Source organism: Papaver somniferum, chromosome 1 (assembly GCF_003573695.1).
Source record: "Papaver somniferum cultivar HN1 chromosome 1, ASM357369v1, whole genome shotgun sequence".
Lineage (NCBI taxonomy): Eukaryota > Viridiplantae > Streptophyta > Magnoliopsida > Ranunculales > Papaveraceae > Papaver > Papaver somniferum.
In genome coordinates, this window is record NC_039358.1 from 240,664,498 (window position 1) to 240,681,425 (window position 16,928).

General features: G+C 36.3%; 1 protein-coding gene and 1 pseudogene across 1 annotated transcript; both read right to left on the reverse strand.

Annotated features, from left to right (window-relative positions):
- Nucleotides 1-4,749: 4,749 nt before the first annotated feature.
- LOC113274384 lies at nt 4,750-5,676 on the reverse strand. Its single transcript, XM_026523793.1, has 3 exons — nt 5,577-5,676; nt 4,969-5,492; nt 4,750-4,882 (listed from the first exon to the last, which is right to left on the reverse strand). Exons 1-3 carry the CDS (start codon nt 5,674-5,676, stop codon nt 4,880-4,882), a joined length of 627 nt encoding a protein of 208 aa, XP_026379578.1. The 3' UTR covers nt 4,750-4,879.
- LOC113339428 lies at nt 5,556-11,663 on the reverse strand (annotated as a pseudogene).
- Between the last annotated feature and the right edge of the window lie 5,265 nt (nt 11,664-16,928).

The window sequence follows — 16,928 nt, forward strand, 5'->3', positions numbered from 1 at the left end:
ATGAACCGAACTTAGAGTTCGGTTTTTGCGATAAAATTTTTATGTAACCGAACTTTAATGTAATTCTAATTGATGTTGTTATATTTCTTGTAGATGGAATGCCAACCTATACCAATGCATGACCAAACTTCTCCGGTTGGTATGTTGTACGAAGATACATCTCATCATTATGCTAATGAGTTGGTATGTGACTTACCTATTGATGCGAAGAATTTGGCTAGAGAACATGCTAAGAGAGTCAAGTGTGTCTTAGTTTTGAATGGAAAAGAAAGCCAAACTCATTTTGAAATGGTTTGTGAGAGAAGTGGAGATCCCGATGTCAGACACAAGGGGAAGGGTTATGTGTATAAAGGAAAGATGACGAGGAAGAACACAACATGCTCAAAGAAAATTAAATGCCCGTTCAAGTTAGTATTTAGCAAGAGCAAATTAACGAGTTAATGGTTTCTAACTATGGATAAGCTGGTAGGGTGTCATAACCACCCTCACCCAGAAGATCTTGAAGGACATGCAATGGCTGCAAGGCTCACTCCTCAAGAAATGGAAAAAATTGCTAAGTATAGGAAAATAAGTATTCCACCTACCGTTATGCTTCGCTTATTAAAGGAAGATAACCCGGATAACGTATAATCTTCGTCCACCATTTAAAATGCAATTGAGACAATTAAAAGGAATGAATGGAAGGATAGACAAGTAATGCAACAATTGTTTTTTTTTTGGCTCAAGAGAAAGGCTACGCGGTTCAAAAGAAGGTAGGTCCGGAAGAAGAAGTTACTCATCTCTTCATTGCTCATCCGAAGAGTGTTCAATTGGCTCAATCATTCCATGAAGTTCTCATAATGGATTGGACTCACAAGACAAAAAAATACGAGATGCCATTGTTGAACATTGTTGGTCGTACGTCGACGAAGTCACCGTTTACCGTTGCTTTTTGTTTTCTAAAGGACGAGCAAGAACCAAGTTACACTTGGGCGCTATAACAAGTGAAGGCGATCTACCGAGATGATGATATCCCCGGGGTTATTGTGACGGAAAATGAGGTAGCATTGATGAATGCAATAGAGAAAGTCTTCCCATTGGCACATAATATGCTTTGTACATTTCATATATGGTGCAATGTGATGAATAGGTGCAAGCCTCAACTTTGTACACCTAAGAGGAAAGGATTGGAAGAAATTAGTAAGCCATCGGAAGATGAACAAGCGGACGCAAAAGAAGAATTCGATAAACAATACACCATAAATCACGCTAAATGGGTTTCCTTCTCCGGGGAATGGGAGGCATTGACTTGGTCTCTCACCGAAGAAGAGTATTATATAAATCTTGCCGAATTTAGAGAACATTGGTCTAGCCCCGAATATCCGTAGGATATAATAACGTATGTGGTGGAGCAATGGTTGGAACCTCACAAAGAGTTCTTCATTTATGCTTTTACCAACAACTATAAACACTTTTGGAATCAAGCGACAAGTTTGGTAGAATCGGATCACCATTGGTTGAAGAAAAATCTCTTTGAATGTGTCGATAATTTTGTGGTTGTGTTTAACGCAATGGAGAGTTACTTCAAACGCGATATTGAGAGAATTAAAGAGAAGTTCCAAAAAAGCTGCATCATGAAGTACAAAAAGATTGTAGACAAAGGTGATAACATCAAGAAAATGGCGGACCTTCGGTTGTTCAAGGGACTCCACTATAATGTTTCACATGCTTGCATTAAGAGGTTAATGGTTGAGGTGAATTTGATCGACATATGGGGAACCAATCCGGACGAGGTGTGTGTTTGCAACATGAGTAAGTCTATGGGACTCCCTTGTCGCCACATGATAGCTAAGTATGAACATGGCATAATCCTTTTAAGCGATATTGATCCATATTTGCAACAATTAAGTTTTGTCCCTCCTCCAAAGGGCGATGTCGGAGAAGAGTTTGGTGACAATGAAATGGGAAGAATGGTTATCGAAATGTACCGGAACATGAACAAACTCGAAAGGCAAATCTTTTGGGATGATATGCGATCAATCTTTTTTCCGCATACTTCGGAGAATGTGCAAGAACCGGATAAAGGCAAGGGCAAAGGTAGGCCGAAACCAAAGAAACAAAAAAAAAAGTTAGAGAATATGCAAAGGTGTTGGCTAAAATGAAAAGTGAAATTACTCCTTTTACTAGAAATCCTTCAGGGCATGAGTATATCGCGGAGAAGTACCAAGAAGATTCTAAGAAAAGGGGAAGGAAAATTATTGAAAAAGGCGAGTCGAGTGAACGGGATATGAACAAAAAAGGACCGAAGTTACACTCTCAACCTACTCCGTCAGAACCGAGCCAACCAAGTCAACGAGACGTGAATCTAAAGTCTCCAATTGATACACCACCTCTTGATGATAAAAGGTACTTGGAAAAGCTACCTCCTTACATTAGATATTACGTCATATCCACCCATGACGTCCCTCCGGATGGTAATTGTGGTTTCCATGTAGTCGTACAAAAAATAGGGCCTTTCACTCAAGGTGACAAACTATATGATGATAATTAAATCACTTATGACCGTCAAAGGATGTTGATGAAGCTAAAGGAGAAACCGGAATTTTACAAGACAATGTTGTCTGATGGTGATGCTAGTCTCAATATTCAATTTTTTAGGTTTCAAATACGTCTCCACAGGGCCCATCCAATCACAAGTGATCATTGGATGGCCATGCCGATATGCGGGCACTTAATCGCCGACGCATTCAATTGCGTGGTTCACTATTTCTCAAAAGGTGCGAGTTTCACATACACTCCCAAAACAACCATATGTGTCGAGAAACTTAGACGTAGGAGAGTGGTGATTGCGCTCGTTAACCAGAACCATTTTATAGGCCTTAGGTTAGAAGACAATTGTCCATTTCCTCCGATATGCGGATGCTCTTATTGGAATGGATTTAACCCCGATACAATGTCGGGTTGGTGCATTATGTATGAACATAACATGGATATGTGGAAAGCTTTGGAGGAATCGGACAAAATTATACACGAAGGTTCAATTTCCCTCGGGGATGATTAAATGTACCCTTAGATAGAATATGTATGCTGTGAACATCATCATAAGAATTAAAGATTGTGTTTTTTGGAATTTGGGTGTATTATAGTGTGTTTGCATAATTTGGTTTTATACAAAAAGTCACTCTTTGTTTACAGTGATAGGTTCGGTTACCTATCAAATTTATGGTGGTAACCGAACAGATAGTTCGGTGGCATACATATACTTGAGATACTACCGAACTAGCAGTTCGGTTGATCCCGCAGAATAACGAACAAACCGAACTTCTTATGGACGGAGCATTTTCACTAATTCGGGTACTTAAAAGTTCAATAATTAATTAAAATACAACACCAAAATAACAAACAAAAGTTGTGGGTGATACTAAAGCTAAAATTGCATAACATTTAATATCCGAAACGCGTTACGTAAAAGTGCACAAGGATGCGGAAATGAACTTCATATTTGAAATTCTTTGTCTTCCATCTTCGCCGTTCATTTTTTGTTGTTAAAAGAATATCCTCGCTTTTTTCACTCCTAAGTCGATACCGCCTTACAATCCGAAACAAAACCATAAATTCCACAACTCTCTCTTTAATCTTGTCAAATCGAAGTAACAAAGCTATATGATCATGGTTATGAGGGTTTCCTGCGTCGGAGCAAAATTGCTCATGAATTTTTCCCCAATAACTTTGACTCATAATACCATTCATTCTTCGTTCTTCACCCCTCTTTGGATAGTATAATTTGTAGTTTCTGCAAAGAGAGAGATCTTCATCTAGACTAAATTTAGCATTATTAGCTGCTAGTTTTAGAAGATTTTGAGACAAAATGTTAACTATGAGACACATATTTATAACCAAAGAGGTGTATAACGGCATGAAAAATAGCCGTTACTTGAAATTTGTGTCATTCAAATTTCAAAATACAGAGTTCGGTTACATAGGAAATGCATAGACAAAACCGAACTAAAAGTTCGGTTGTTTCGCAGATTTGGTCAACTAACCGAACTAAGCAACAAAAATATTTCAAAAGTTACAGTGTAATGTTCGGTTACCTGGTATTATTTCGCAGGTAACCGAACACTGTTGTTCGGTTACCTGCGAAATAATACCAGGTAACCGAACATTACACTGTAACTTTTGAAATTTTGTTGTTCATGAGTTCGGTTAGTTGATTAAATCTGCGAAACAACTGAACTTGTTGTTTATCAAGTTCGTTGGTTTACCAAATTTAATCAACTAACCGAACTTCCTAATAATTTCTTTAAGAATTTGAGTTTAATGGAACACATATGAGTCAAATAACCAAAAATTTGAATTTAACGAAACACATATGAGTCAAATAGCCAAACTAATCCCTTAAAACACAAATTAAAAACCAAATTATGAAATTCATTTAGTAATCCACATAACTAAATGTTGGAAGCAAACATAAGAAAACAAACTACCAAATCCGCAAAACAAAAGTCTTCCAAACATAAGTAAACAAACTATCAAATCCGCAATAAAAAAGTCTTCCAAACATAATAAAACAAAGTACTAATTGTTGGAATCACTCATTTACCACGACCACTACGAGAAACTTTTCTATTCTTGCGTTTAGGAGGTTTAGGTCGTCCTTCGTCACTAGGAGTGTCATCTCCACTGCTTTGTTGTTGAACCATCCGACTTGAACCTTCCCCTTCTCGGCGACTCCTCTTCGAAGGCATGGTATGGCTTGGATCAACCTGGCTTGTATCGACAAGGTTGGGATCAAAAACATTAGTTATTTGGTTGTAGAGGTTTGTTTGTTCTCGAGTGTCCATCGGCTCTCCACTTCGGATTTTTGCCATCATTTTCTTCAACAATTTAGCATTTGCCTTCACTTTTTCTCATCAAAAACATAAGTAACTATCATTTTTCAATACTTTATAACATTTCGAAAAACAAAAATAAGAATAAATATCTTACCGCTGAATTCCACAAGATCAAGGCCTCATCACCACACATAGGGGTATGCTTCATGATCTTCTGAGCTTCTTTCTCTATTGCCGTTGCTTTTGCTTTATCATCACGGGCTTGTTGGACACTGTTTATTACACGAGGATGAGAAGAATGTTCATACCATTCCATATATCCATCGTCAGCGGCATTTGGATCATCAAACGAATCTTGTAACTCTTCGACTAGAACAAGATAATCCCCAAAGTTCTTCCAGTGGTCCACTGATGGAGCAGGATCGTATTTGGGGATGAAATTCTTCTCGCTGTTCTTAGTTCCGACCTTGTTTACCTTGAAGTTGAAGTTTTCCACTTGTGGGACACTTTGGACACAAGAAAGTTGTCTAAGTACACTTCCAGGATTATACATTGTACAACCTCCAGGATGAAACAACCGTCCATTATAACCCGCAACAGGTGAGAAATTAATAACATCAACATCTTCCTCGTCTTCATCTGATGCATTGTTGTAAGGATGGAAAACCACATCTTCCACTGTTAACTTATCCAATGTCTCCCTCAACTCCAACACCTTTTTTTCCTTATTCTTTTCCTGTGAGTTCAAAAATTCATATTTACCAGCTGTAGGCTTCCCATAAGGCCAAGTGGCCGTATATCCAAACCTATGAGAAGAGGCAAAAAACAATACATTCGTAATATGATTAGTAACAATACACATTCATTCACTTATATATTAAAACACACAAACGATAATTTAGCGAGATACCTGAACAAGGGTGTATAAGCCTCCAAAATATAAACTCCTAAGCCTAAAAGCTTTTCTGAGTTCCGCTTAAGTTAGATGTAGCTATTAAGTTAGGGTAAGGGCCAAATTAGTAATCTCATCTGATTTTAGGACATACCTTAACATTGTACGGTAGGTGGCCTAATAGGACCATGGTACCCAAAAAAACCATGATCCCAAAAAAATCGTTCATTTTTCATGCGGTTCATAAAGAACCACTGTTTAAAAAGTTCATAATAAGTTCAAAATAAATTAGAAAGATAAATTTGCTTGGACTATTCTGTATTGATCCATGTGAGTATATACCTGTTTTCAACTAAAACCCCCCAAAAAAACTCTGTTGCCCAAAAAAGATGCACAAAAGAACATACTTCAGATCAGACTAAAAAGTATACCAACCCTATTTTCCTTTTACCTATACCTATACACAAAACACTATTTCTTACCACCAGCATTATTCAGTGTTATCATGCGAACCAATTTGAAGAGGGCTGGATGGTGAATCATCCCCCCTGCCTATAACAACATCCACTGGTACCTGTTTAAGCTTAGTTTCAGCTTCAATAGTTTCTTCTGCTGCACTATTTTCCACAACATTGTTTCCATCAGCGACATCATGTTTCGTCTCTTCAACTGCAGATTCGCCACTCTTGAACTCGGACCCATCTACATTTCTTGAAGCTTGAGTCTTTAAGTGCTTGTTCATCTGCTTATGCTCACCCTCAGTTTTCTTCTTGGTAATTCTTTTTGTTCGAATCTTTTTAACCTTGGTTGCAGCTGCACTATTTTCCAGAACATCGTGTCCATCTGTTACATCAAGTTCCATCTCCTCCACTGCAGAATCGTCACTCTTGAACTTGGACCCTTCTACATTTTCGGATGAATCTGAAGCTACAGTCTTTAAGCGCTTATTCATCTGCTTAGGCTCACCCTCAGTTTCTGGATTACCTTCCATCAAGTCAGAATTGTCACTCCCTTCCTCAGCGGCTACAGTCATATTTTCGGACTCATCTAACTCTTCACATGGGTCCACATGTTTTTCCTCCTTAGCCTTGCGTTGGAGATCTTCTATGACACCCATCAGCTCTCTATTAACCTGATACAAACTCATGGTTAATACCCCTTACTGAACAAAGCAAACACCAGTAGTGCATCATGGCCTTCATTTCTTTACAACAAAAAATACATAATGTGTGCATGATGATCTTGTAACATAAATGTTGGCAGACAGATCTTAGCTGTGACGATGTGAAAATTTTTCATACCTGAGGGTTTTGAAGGAACACAGATAAGTCGATCGTGCACGACGGGCACTTCATTATTGACTTTTTTTGCTCTAAGTGTCCTCCCATGAGAAGACCTCTCTCTAACAAAAGTCTTACCAGCAAAAACATTCTCTAAGCAAGGCTTGCAAAAGTTGTGAGCACAGGGAGTTGTCAGGGGAAGGGTCATCACTTCCAGGGAAATTTGACATTTGAACCCTGCAACAAGAATCGAGACAGAATCTAAGCAACATGCCGTTAAATTAAGAATTGGACACCACCATGGTCCCAGTAATTAATTTTGTTCGTAACGGAGAGATAGAGAGAGAGAGAGAGAGAGATTAAACCTTTCAGATACATATTTGTAAGGGACTTATTTTGTGCCTTTTTCCATGCTTTCCTTTCTTTCTTAAAATCTTCAGCATCTCCAGGATTTCCCGTCTGCACGTGTTTGTTACTTGGAGGTGGAGGTTTTTTCCATTTCCAGCAACTATCTTCCTCCTGAAAGACAAGGAAACTCCCAGTTAACCTTTTCATAAAACATGTATAAACACGTCAAAATAGAATTGCTCAAACATTACCTAAGGACTGAAAAGTAAGGATTTGAGAGTAGAAGAAAATGTTTACTTGTTACAATGATAATAAATCTAGTTCACATGAAAATAGCAATATCTGGAGGAATACCAATACTAAAAGAGAATAAAACTCAGTAAAAAAAGAAACAGAAAGAAAACAGCAGTGTAACACACATCATAATCCCAAGATGGACTGTCCTTTCTATCTGTAACATCAGTTGCCCCGCTAAGCTCCTTAATAACAGGCAGAGGTCTGGGACGGTCTCCGTGCTCATCACTACAGTTGATGATGCAGAGAATTACGTTATTACTAATTGTAGCTATGGATCTCCCAGACTAGGAAGAGAAAAGGAACCGAAACATAATGGGGGAAAAAAGAACCTTGTCCAAGGAGCAGGTTCATTATCACACCGCACAAAGAGATACCTACAGACTTTTTGGCCCTGTAAATAATACTTTCTCGTTAGATCAATCCAGGACTGGTAGGGAAGTAAAGACATGTGCTCAGAGTGTGATGTAAAGTTAGAAGACAAAAGAAACCAACAAACCTGGCCAACATTTTTCTATTCTATAAACTCCATCATATCGAATCCCAGTTTCTGGAGCATATGATGAGCGCTTTTCTTTGTGAGACCTGAAAGTTTCAATGTCTAAAAGTTAAACACACATTAAAAAAGAAACAAGTTTACCTAAGAAACAAGCATATGTACAGGCAGCCCATGGTAATTTCAAAAAACACCATAAGAAAATCTAATAAACTGAATGAACACAATTAGTTCATATTTTCATGGCAGCAGTAGACAATAAATATTCAGCAGCTTGATCATCAACCCAAACGTAAGCCCAAGTGGGTAGATCTTTCATAAATCATGCAATGTATAAATATGGATTTTCACTGCATTGGAAAAAGGGATAAAACAATCCCTTTTCACTATCTACATTTCAATTTGAATGGATTTATTTCCTGAGAAGGAAAGGGGATAGAAGATACCTCACAACTCGTAATGGATATCCTTTCCGGCAACTAACACGCAGTGCTTCATTATATTTCTCAAACTTTTGATCAAATGACTGCTCTTTGTTTGTGCGTTTATTGCCACTGAGGTCTCTTCCCCCACTGTTTGCCAGACAAAGGATTTCATTAAATTTTTGATCAAAGAAAAAAGGTCTTCCTCCTTCATCTTCATCATCTCCTTCATGACAAACCAGTACATCACCATCACTACCATCATCACAATCAACGACCTATTTTAATTTGCTTTCAGAGAAAAAATTCTCTCCTCCATCTTTTCTCAGTTCCTTCTTCACCATCAGATCTCTTCTTCCTTCATCTTCATGACTATTAAACCCCCACTACCGTACAACACCATCACCACCACTGTCATTCTTTCAATTCAATTGGATTCGAAATCGAAATTAAATGTTGCACCTCTCCCAATTAAATTGGATTTTGAAAACAAACACAATTTCGATTTCAAACCAATTGTTATTGTTACGCAGGGGAAACGGTGAGTAGTTTGCAGAGAAACAATTTCGACATCAAACAATTTTCGATTTCTCCATCATATTTCAATTCACCATCGCCGATATAGCACCACCACTATCGTTCCTTTAATTCAAGAATGGAACACCATCTCCGCCACCACCGTAACCAGTAACACCAGCAATCACCAACACCATCGCCACCACTGTAACCAGTAACACCACCAACCCCCGCCACCAACACTACCACCAAAACCACCTTCAAATTCATATCACCAAATCATACACAAATTCTTATAATTCCACGTAAAGTCATAAATTGAAAAATTCAAATTCAGAAAGGTCAAAATTTTGGTTGTTCTTGAATTGCAATTTCATAATATTAAAACGGAAATTTACGATGTGTAACCCAGAATTTCACATGAAATTTACAAATTGGGTTGGCTGATATAGAAAGAAAAGAGATTTATAAACGATTTCAATTTTTTAACGGAAAATGAAACGGAGATTAAACAAGTAAAAAGATGGAGAAACAAAAATCAACAACCAAAAACTTGAATCAAATATTTAGCACAAAACCCATCTTTTGATTCTTCTCAAATCTTTTAATAGTGATACAGATCCATCATACTATGAGTTCTTTTGAGTTCTTTTGCCCTTAAGTTGTAGCGTCGTAGTGGGGGAGGATAAAAGGTTTTAGCTTTTAGGTTGACAAGTTTTTACTTTGGCCATGGAAGGTCAGGATTAAAAATAAAAAATCCCACGGCTAAGATCAATTAGAACAGTTTGGGTCCGGATCCGGAATGTCGCCCAATTTAAGGGCAACAAACTGATGGATATAGCGATACACCATTTGAACTCCGGCACTGCTTCCGCCCCGTGCCATTATGGCACGGGCAATCCACTAATAAAACATTAACATAAGATACCAAATGAGCAAAAACGACCTAAACAAAGACACAATATCATCATAAGAGTTTATAAGTTTAACCTTCCTGTATGGAGGAATCATTCTCCATGGTCCTCGTCATCTTGGTAACCTCCTGAAAGAGCCACAGACTGTGCACCATAGTTAGACTGCCCAGCAATTCCCGCAACATGAGGAAAGTGCGCTCCCCATTGTCTGCATTCCAGCCTATCCCCCCGTGACTCCCCAACCAACACTCCCTGATTCCTTCTAGGATCATTCTCGACAAGTATGGGCCCAAAGTGATCAGCTGGGATAGTGACAAAGATCTTCCCGCTGCAAGCATTAGCCTTCCCAGTTTTTTTGCCCTCTCTGTTGTAAAAGCTTCATCTGGTCTACTCTGATTCTGAACAACGTGATAGACTTTCACTGGACCTGTTACTGAACCTCTATGCCTTTCTACCTTTGACATACGGATTACAACAGCAAGGGCGGAGTTAATCCTTGGATTAATTAGCATACTCTTAGGAACCACAGTGAAACACTGGGGACACTTTGGTATCCCTGGATTCTTCGCCTTCACCTTCACCCATTTCTCAAAACACTTTAAACAGAAATTGTGACCGCAAGGAGTCTGAAACAAGTAACAACCAAAAACCAAATACAAGCTGAATCCATCACTATTATTCCTTTCCTTTTCTCTCTCACACACACACACAAAACAAAATAATTATCACATCAGATGAAGGTCTCTAATACCAAATATAAAAACCTATTGATAAGCACAATCATATATTCAGACGATACCCATTGTCGAAATGTAAGACACAAATGTCAATTGAAGTACATCTAAGGACCATAATGTAAATTCAGAAATTTCCAAACAATGAGTAATACTTTTAATGCAATGTCAATGAACATAATATATTGATGGAAAGTTCAAAAAACAAATACAGAGTTTCCCATATCAAATCAATACTCCTGGTTTATGGCATTTTTTTACTCTTTTTCAAATTACAGGGACTCAGGGAGAGACAAAATAAACAATATTAAATAATCAAAAAACAAACAACTAACAAAAAAAAAAAAATCCCCAAATGAGGAACGAAATCCTCCATCAAATCAATTCTATAGATACTTCGCTAATAAAACTTCAAAATTAATTAAGCAAATTATCCAAAAGCCTAAACTTCAATTAATATTCACCATCAGAAAAATCAAAATAAAATAAAATTAATACAATGAAATGAAACGAATACTTAAAGTAACAGGTCTATCAGGTAACTGCATGCAAAAAGAACAGTTAAGTTTATCATCCAGAATCTTCATCATATCATTTCCACCACTTTTCTTCTCATCATCATCAAGATCTGGAGATTTTAATGATCCAGACAACAATTGTTGCCGTTTTTTAGCTTTCTCTTGATCCGTAAGTGTAGTATCACCTTCAATCTCACGAATCATACTCACCAGTTCATTCGATGAACTCGATGTATTAACAGCAGAAACCATAATCACCGAATCATCAACAGGACTCATCGAACAATCAGGACAATCCCATTCCAGGGGTGTTGTTAAACAACTGGCGTGCCATGGTGTAATGCATGTTTTACAGATTAGGGTTTCGAGTTCTGATATTGGTTTTGTTTTGCAAAGCATACATACTCCATCGCCGTCGCATGGGAGTTGAGCCATGGAGGCGGAGGCGGAGGTGGCTATGGTGACGGCAGTGGTGGTGGTGGGTGCGCATGATAAGCAGGGAAAGTCTTGGAGATAGAAAGGCGGAATGGTGGTGATAGTAATGGGACTTTCGATTTCAGGAATGAGGGGAATTTAAAAGGATTTTGAGAGAGAGAGGAGTTTTTATGGAAAGGGGGTTCGAATTTCCCTCTATTTCGTCGTGGAAAAAAATTTCATTACTTTTTTGATAAAATTGGATTTGTGGAACTAGAAAATAGAGAAGGAAAGACACAAAGTAGAGACGAAAAATGGGAGAAAATCTTATTAGATGTGTGAAATACCAAGGGTTTAAGACTCTATTTATAGAGTTTACATACTTGGTTCCCAAGTAACAGGGTTCCACTAAAGTAGGCATCTATATAATAAACTGTTGTTTATAACACTCCCCTTAGATGACCATTGTATCTAAGTTAATTGCCTCGTTAAAACCTTGTCAGGAAAATTCGAAGGGACAAAACCTTATCGAAGGAAAAAGAGTACAATTATGAAGAACTTAGAACAGAGTGACATGCATATGTTGCCTCATTAAAACCTTGATAAGGAAAAACCCAATGGGACAAAACCTTGACGAAGGAAAAAGAGTACAACGTGATAGTCCAGTAAAATATCTTTCACTATGATACTCCCCCTGATAATTACTTCAGTTAAATCTTGTCTTTAAAATGTTTGAGTCGAGACTTCCCAATTTCGATGAACAAATTTCTTGAATGCTGGAGATAGCCACGCTTGCGTGTAGAATTCTTCTATTTGATGAAGTCTTCTTTTATGTTGCACAAGCAGTATTTTCTTCGATTAATACTTTTCCAGAGTCTATGTTCTTCTTCAACTCATTGAGAACTTGTGTGATGCATTAATGTTAACTGCTCGTGATGATTTGATGAAGTCGTTTATGGATTTTCTTCGATAAAAGAGCCAAGGTGCAGATACGTTATTATAAGTGAACGAAACAATATCTGTGGTCATAGCTTTCTATGGTTCAAAAGAATATCCAAATTTCCAGGAGATTGTTATGTTGTTTGGTCTAACAAAATGACCTAGTTAATGGTGGGAATCCACCAGATAACCGAAATTGATATAACTCCCCCTTGGATGACCACCATGTTGAATAAATTGCCTCACTAAAACCTTGCCAGTAAAACCAAATGGGAAAAAATTTGGACGAAGGAAAAAGAGCATAAATATCAACATTTTTGAAAGAACATTAAACGTCAGTGAGATGTTGCCTCATTAAATCCTTGTCAGGAAAACTACATGGGGTAAAACCTGAAACGAAGGGAAAAGAGTACAACTTTTGATGATTTATGAATGCTAACTCAACTATACGAGTATTATAAAAATAAGCATCATAACTCTAGTCTATATAAGATAGACAATTTTTATGCAAGCACAATATTTAAACTGCAGATTTAAGAAAAATAATTTTTATGCTGCTAAAGCATGGATTTTTATGTTTTTAAGGACTCCTCAAGAGACCTACAACGTTGAATTCATCAACTAATTAATCCGTATTTTTGGTTTTGTACCAAATTTATAAAAACACATAAAGGATTGTTAAACCTGACATAGTCGAGTCAAGTGGCTGCATGAATGTAATTTGAATCCTCCAAGGATCACAAATTCGAAAATGTTCTCCGACCATATATGATTCCTTAAAGGACTACCATGCCAATTATATAAGGAGAGCAATTATTGAACCAAGCCTAGGGTCTAATAAAAATAAAACCCTCAAATTATTTTTACAACGAATACATTTCTCGTATAACGACGCAATATGACTACACCAACCTGTAATTAATAGGCTTGGCATTTTTAAGGTGTTAGTTTTGGATCCAAAATTTTGTCAATCGAGAAATTAATCCAACAAAATTTGGATTATATGCCAACCAATCACATATGTCGATATTCCTCTGCAGAGGGTTCAAAACCACCATCATTTATTTCAGTAGATACTTTAAACGAATATTGGACAATCATTTTTGTTTACCACGATCCCACACAATTCTCAAGTATATGCATATTTTGAAAAATTCAAAATTTACTGGTACCAGCGCCCACGGGCGTTTTGATCTCATCATCATCAAGGGATGAGATATTAATTTTGAGAATGTGAATGGTATTTTGGTACACTCAATTGGAGCACTACCAATAGGCTCTCATGGAACACTACTTAGTTTACTAGATGTGACTGGATTTTCCTCTTAAAGAGGCAAACGCTTATATAAAAGTAAATGAGATATATTTTACGCCTAGTTAATAGCAGCCTTTTTCGATTTGGTCATGATGGAGAGAAACTGATATAACATTGAAGTTAATTAACACCAACTTTTGCTGGTAGTGTATAGTCTCCCCCTGATTATGGTGAAAGTATTTTTACCTCATAAAACGAAAACAAGTTTCGTAGAGTATTATCCGATTATTTCGAGGACATATACTCATAATAATTTCTGGATTATAAACAACTCCAAATTGGACAGTAGATTCTGATTTAAAGAGTCATAAAAGAAATTTTCCTAAAAATAAAATAAAATTGTAGTCTTTTTGAGATACAAAATTAATCATCAACCAAGGATTTTATTGGCTACAAAAACATATAAAATATGTAAATAAATATCCATATAATTGCGTGAACTCTAAGGCCAACGATCCAACGAGATAAAGATTTGGATTGAGATTATGGACACTTTATTTTCCAAAAGAAACTAAATTTTAAGATCAATTTAGTCACTACAAGGACTAATGATATATATGCTTACAAGCCGGGTGCACCCTTTGATATTATGTGTCTTTCGGTGTTCCAACAAGTGGAGATTATCATGAGGAAACAATAATTGCTCAATATCCCTAAGGAATGCAACAATTCCTCGTTTTATTGGTATTTGTAATAATAACAATATTTTAAGGCTACATCCCTTTAAGATCGATAGGGAAAAACCAAACTTAATTGGCTAATTGATTTCTTAGAGAAAATATAGAAATCATTATCGTTATGATTTTTAGAGAAAATCCATTTTGTGGTTGTTGAATGATTTTCTAAGAGAAATAGAAGTCAATGGTTTTTTATTTAATAAAACCATATTTGATGGTGTAAGTTCGTTTTCGAAATCACACCATATTGGCAAAATTTAGAAAATATGCCAATATATTTTCTCTCATCTTAAAGAAGCAATGGATAAAATCAACATCGATTAGTTTCTACGACTTACCAAAATTGTATCGACAAAAGAAGAAAAAAAATTGTCGTTCTAGTCATCCCAAAGAGAAATCCTCGTTGTGGTTGATTAATGGTTTCTTGTAAAAAAATAGAAACCATGTGAGTAAATCACATGATCTTTGTCTATATGATAAAGATACCAAAATTAATTGGCCGTAGATTTTTCAACCATGCATGTGGTTCCAAACCAAGACCAATTTTTGGTGATTATAGTTTCATTACAGGGATAAAAACTATAAACTATCTTTCGATATTTTTCTTTTTCTTTTCTCTACGTAAAAGATGAGAGAAGAAAGGATTTGGAACTTGTTAACAAAAGTTGGTCCACACACCCCATAAAGAAATAAAAATAGGCCATGCCATTTTAGGATTAGACAATGGAATTTAATTGCACCCAAAAATAACACCGAGAAAATTATAATTAGATTCTCGTGTTAGGGTTACGAAGATATATAAAATCCATTGGAAGGAAATATATCCTGCTGTGTGTTGACAAAATCAAGAAAGAAAGATTAAATATAATAAATTAACTTTATTGTATAAGACCGTGTAAGTTGTGACATCTCATGCTCAAACCTGTGTTTGTGCATATACCGCCATGGCTGCCTCTAAAAACGCTCCGTTAATGCTGACGGAAGCACCAATCCACTTCTGTAAGCACAAACGTCAGATGATTTATTGCTTCAACTATCCAATCGAGATGAGTGGGTACATGCAAAACATGAACAATAGTCGATGTTAGAACTAAACAAATCATATCACGTTATCATTGAATATGTAAAACAAAATAGATATTAGACCGAAAGCTTCCCTGTTTTATGGTGCTATCTTATGCGGATTAGAGAAAAAATCAAAAATATCAAAACACTTTTTCTTCTTTAAGTTTAGAGAAACACTCGGTGCAGAGCGTGCTGATTACGTGTTGTGGAACTAGAAAATAGAAAAGGAAAGATACAAAGTGGAGACGGAAAACGAGAGAAAATCTTATTAGATGTGTGAAATACAAAGGGTTTAAGACTCTATTTATAGAGTTTACATACTTGGTTCCCAAGTAACAGGGTTCCACTAAAATGGGCATCTATATAATAAACTGCCGGGGCATCTATATAATAAACTGCCGTTTATAACAAATCTTGCTATATTTGTCTCTCTTTATTTTGGGTGTGTTCCTAAACTACCCCTTTACTCTTTTTAAGCATGCTTCTTGAATCTGAATCTTTAAAATTCATTTATTTTTATTGTTAAATACGTTAAGTTACCGGTATTTGTATTTCTTTTTTGGAATTTGTTTGGAAAATGGTACAAAGCTTACGACTATGTGTGATTATCTTAAGATGGTTTTCATTTCGATGGATTATCTTAAGTTTTCTTTTCCAACTTCTCTTTGTAACCAAGACGTTTAAATAAAAATATCTTACTGTTTTAAAATTTATATTTAACTGGTGCGAACGGAGTATAAGATTTACGTTAATAAATTAGTAAGGATGTATAGTGTTTTTAATATTACGGTATTAATATGGTTGTCAGATAGATAAAGAGATGGTTGATGAAGGGCAGGACGTGGTCCGGAAAAACATTAGATTTTGATTTTTGTCTGTTTATAGCTTAATTTGGAACCTGGCTGAGGGTTTATTGGATCTTCCGAACTTCAATTATAAACTACAGCAATGATTGAGAAAATGTATAAACGAAAAAGATTTGGTTGTGAGAACAAATCTTAATAAATCCAACTTTATATCCACTTGGTTTGAGATCCAGAAATCTTTCATTACGTGTCTATATGACTTAAATATGTAATTATTATAAACACGTAAAAAGTATTAACTGATTCGAGTATTTCAGAATAACGCCAACACAGGTCTAAATTCAAGTGCTCAAAATTCGAAGGGAATAATAAGACATATAAGCAAAACTAATATTATATATTTTAAGATCCAAAATATGTGTGAAGAAAATAAATAACCTAAACTCACGGCTTGAAAATCAAGTAATTATCAACATCTATTTTG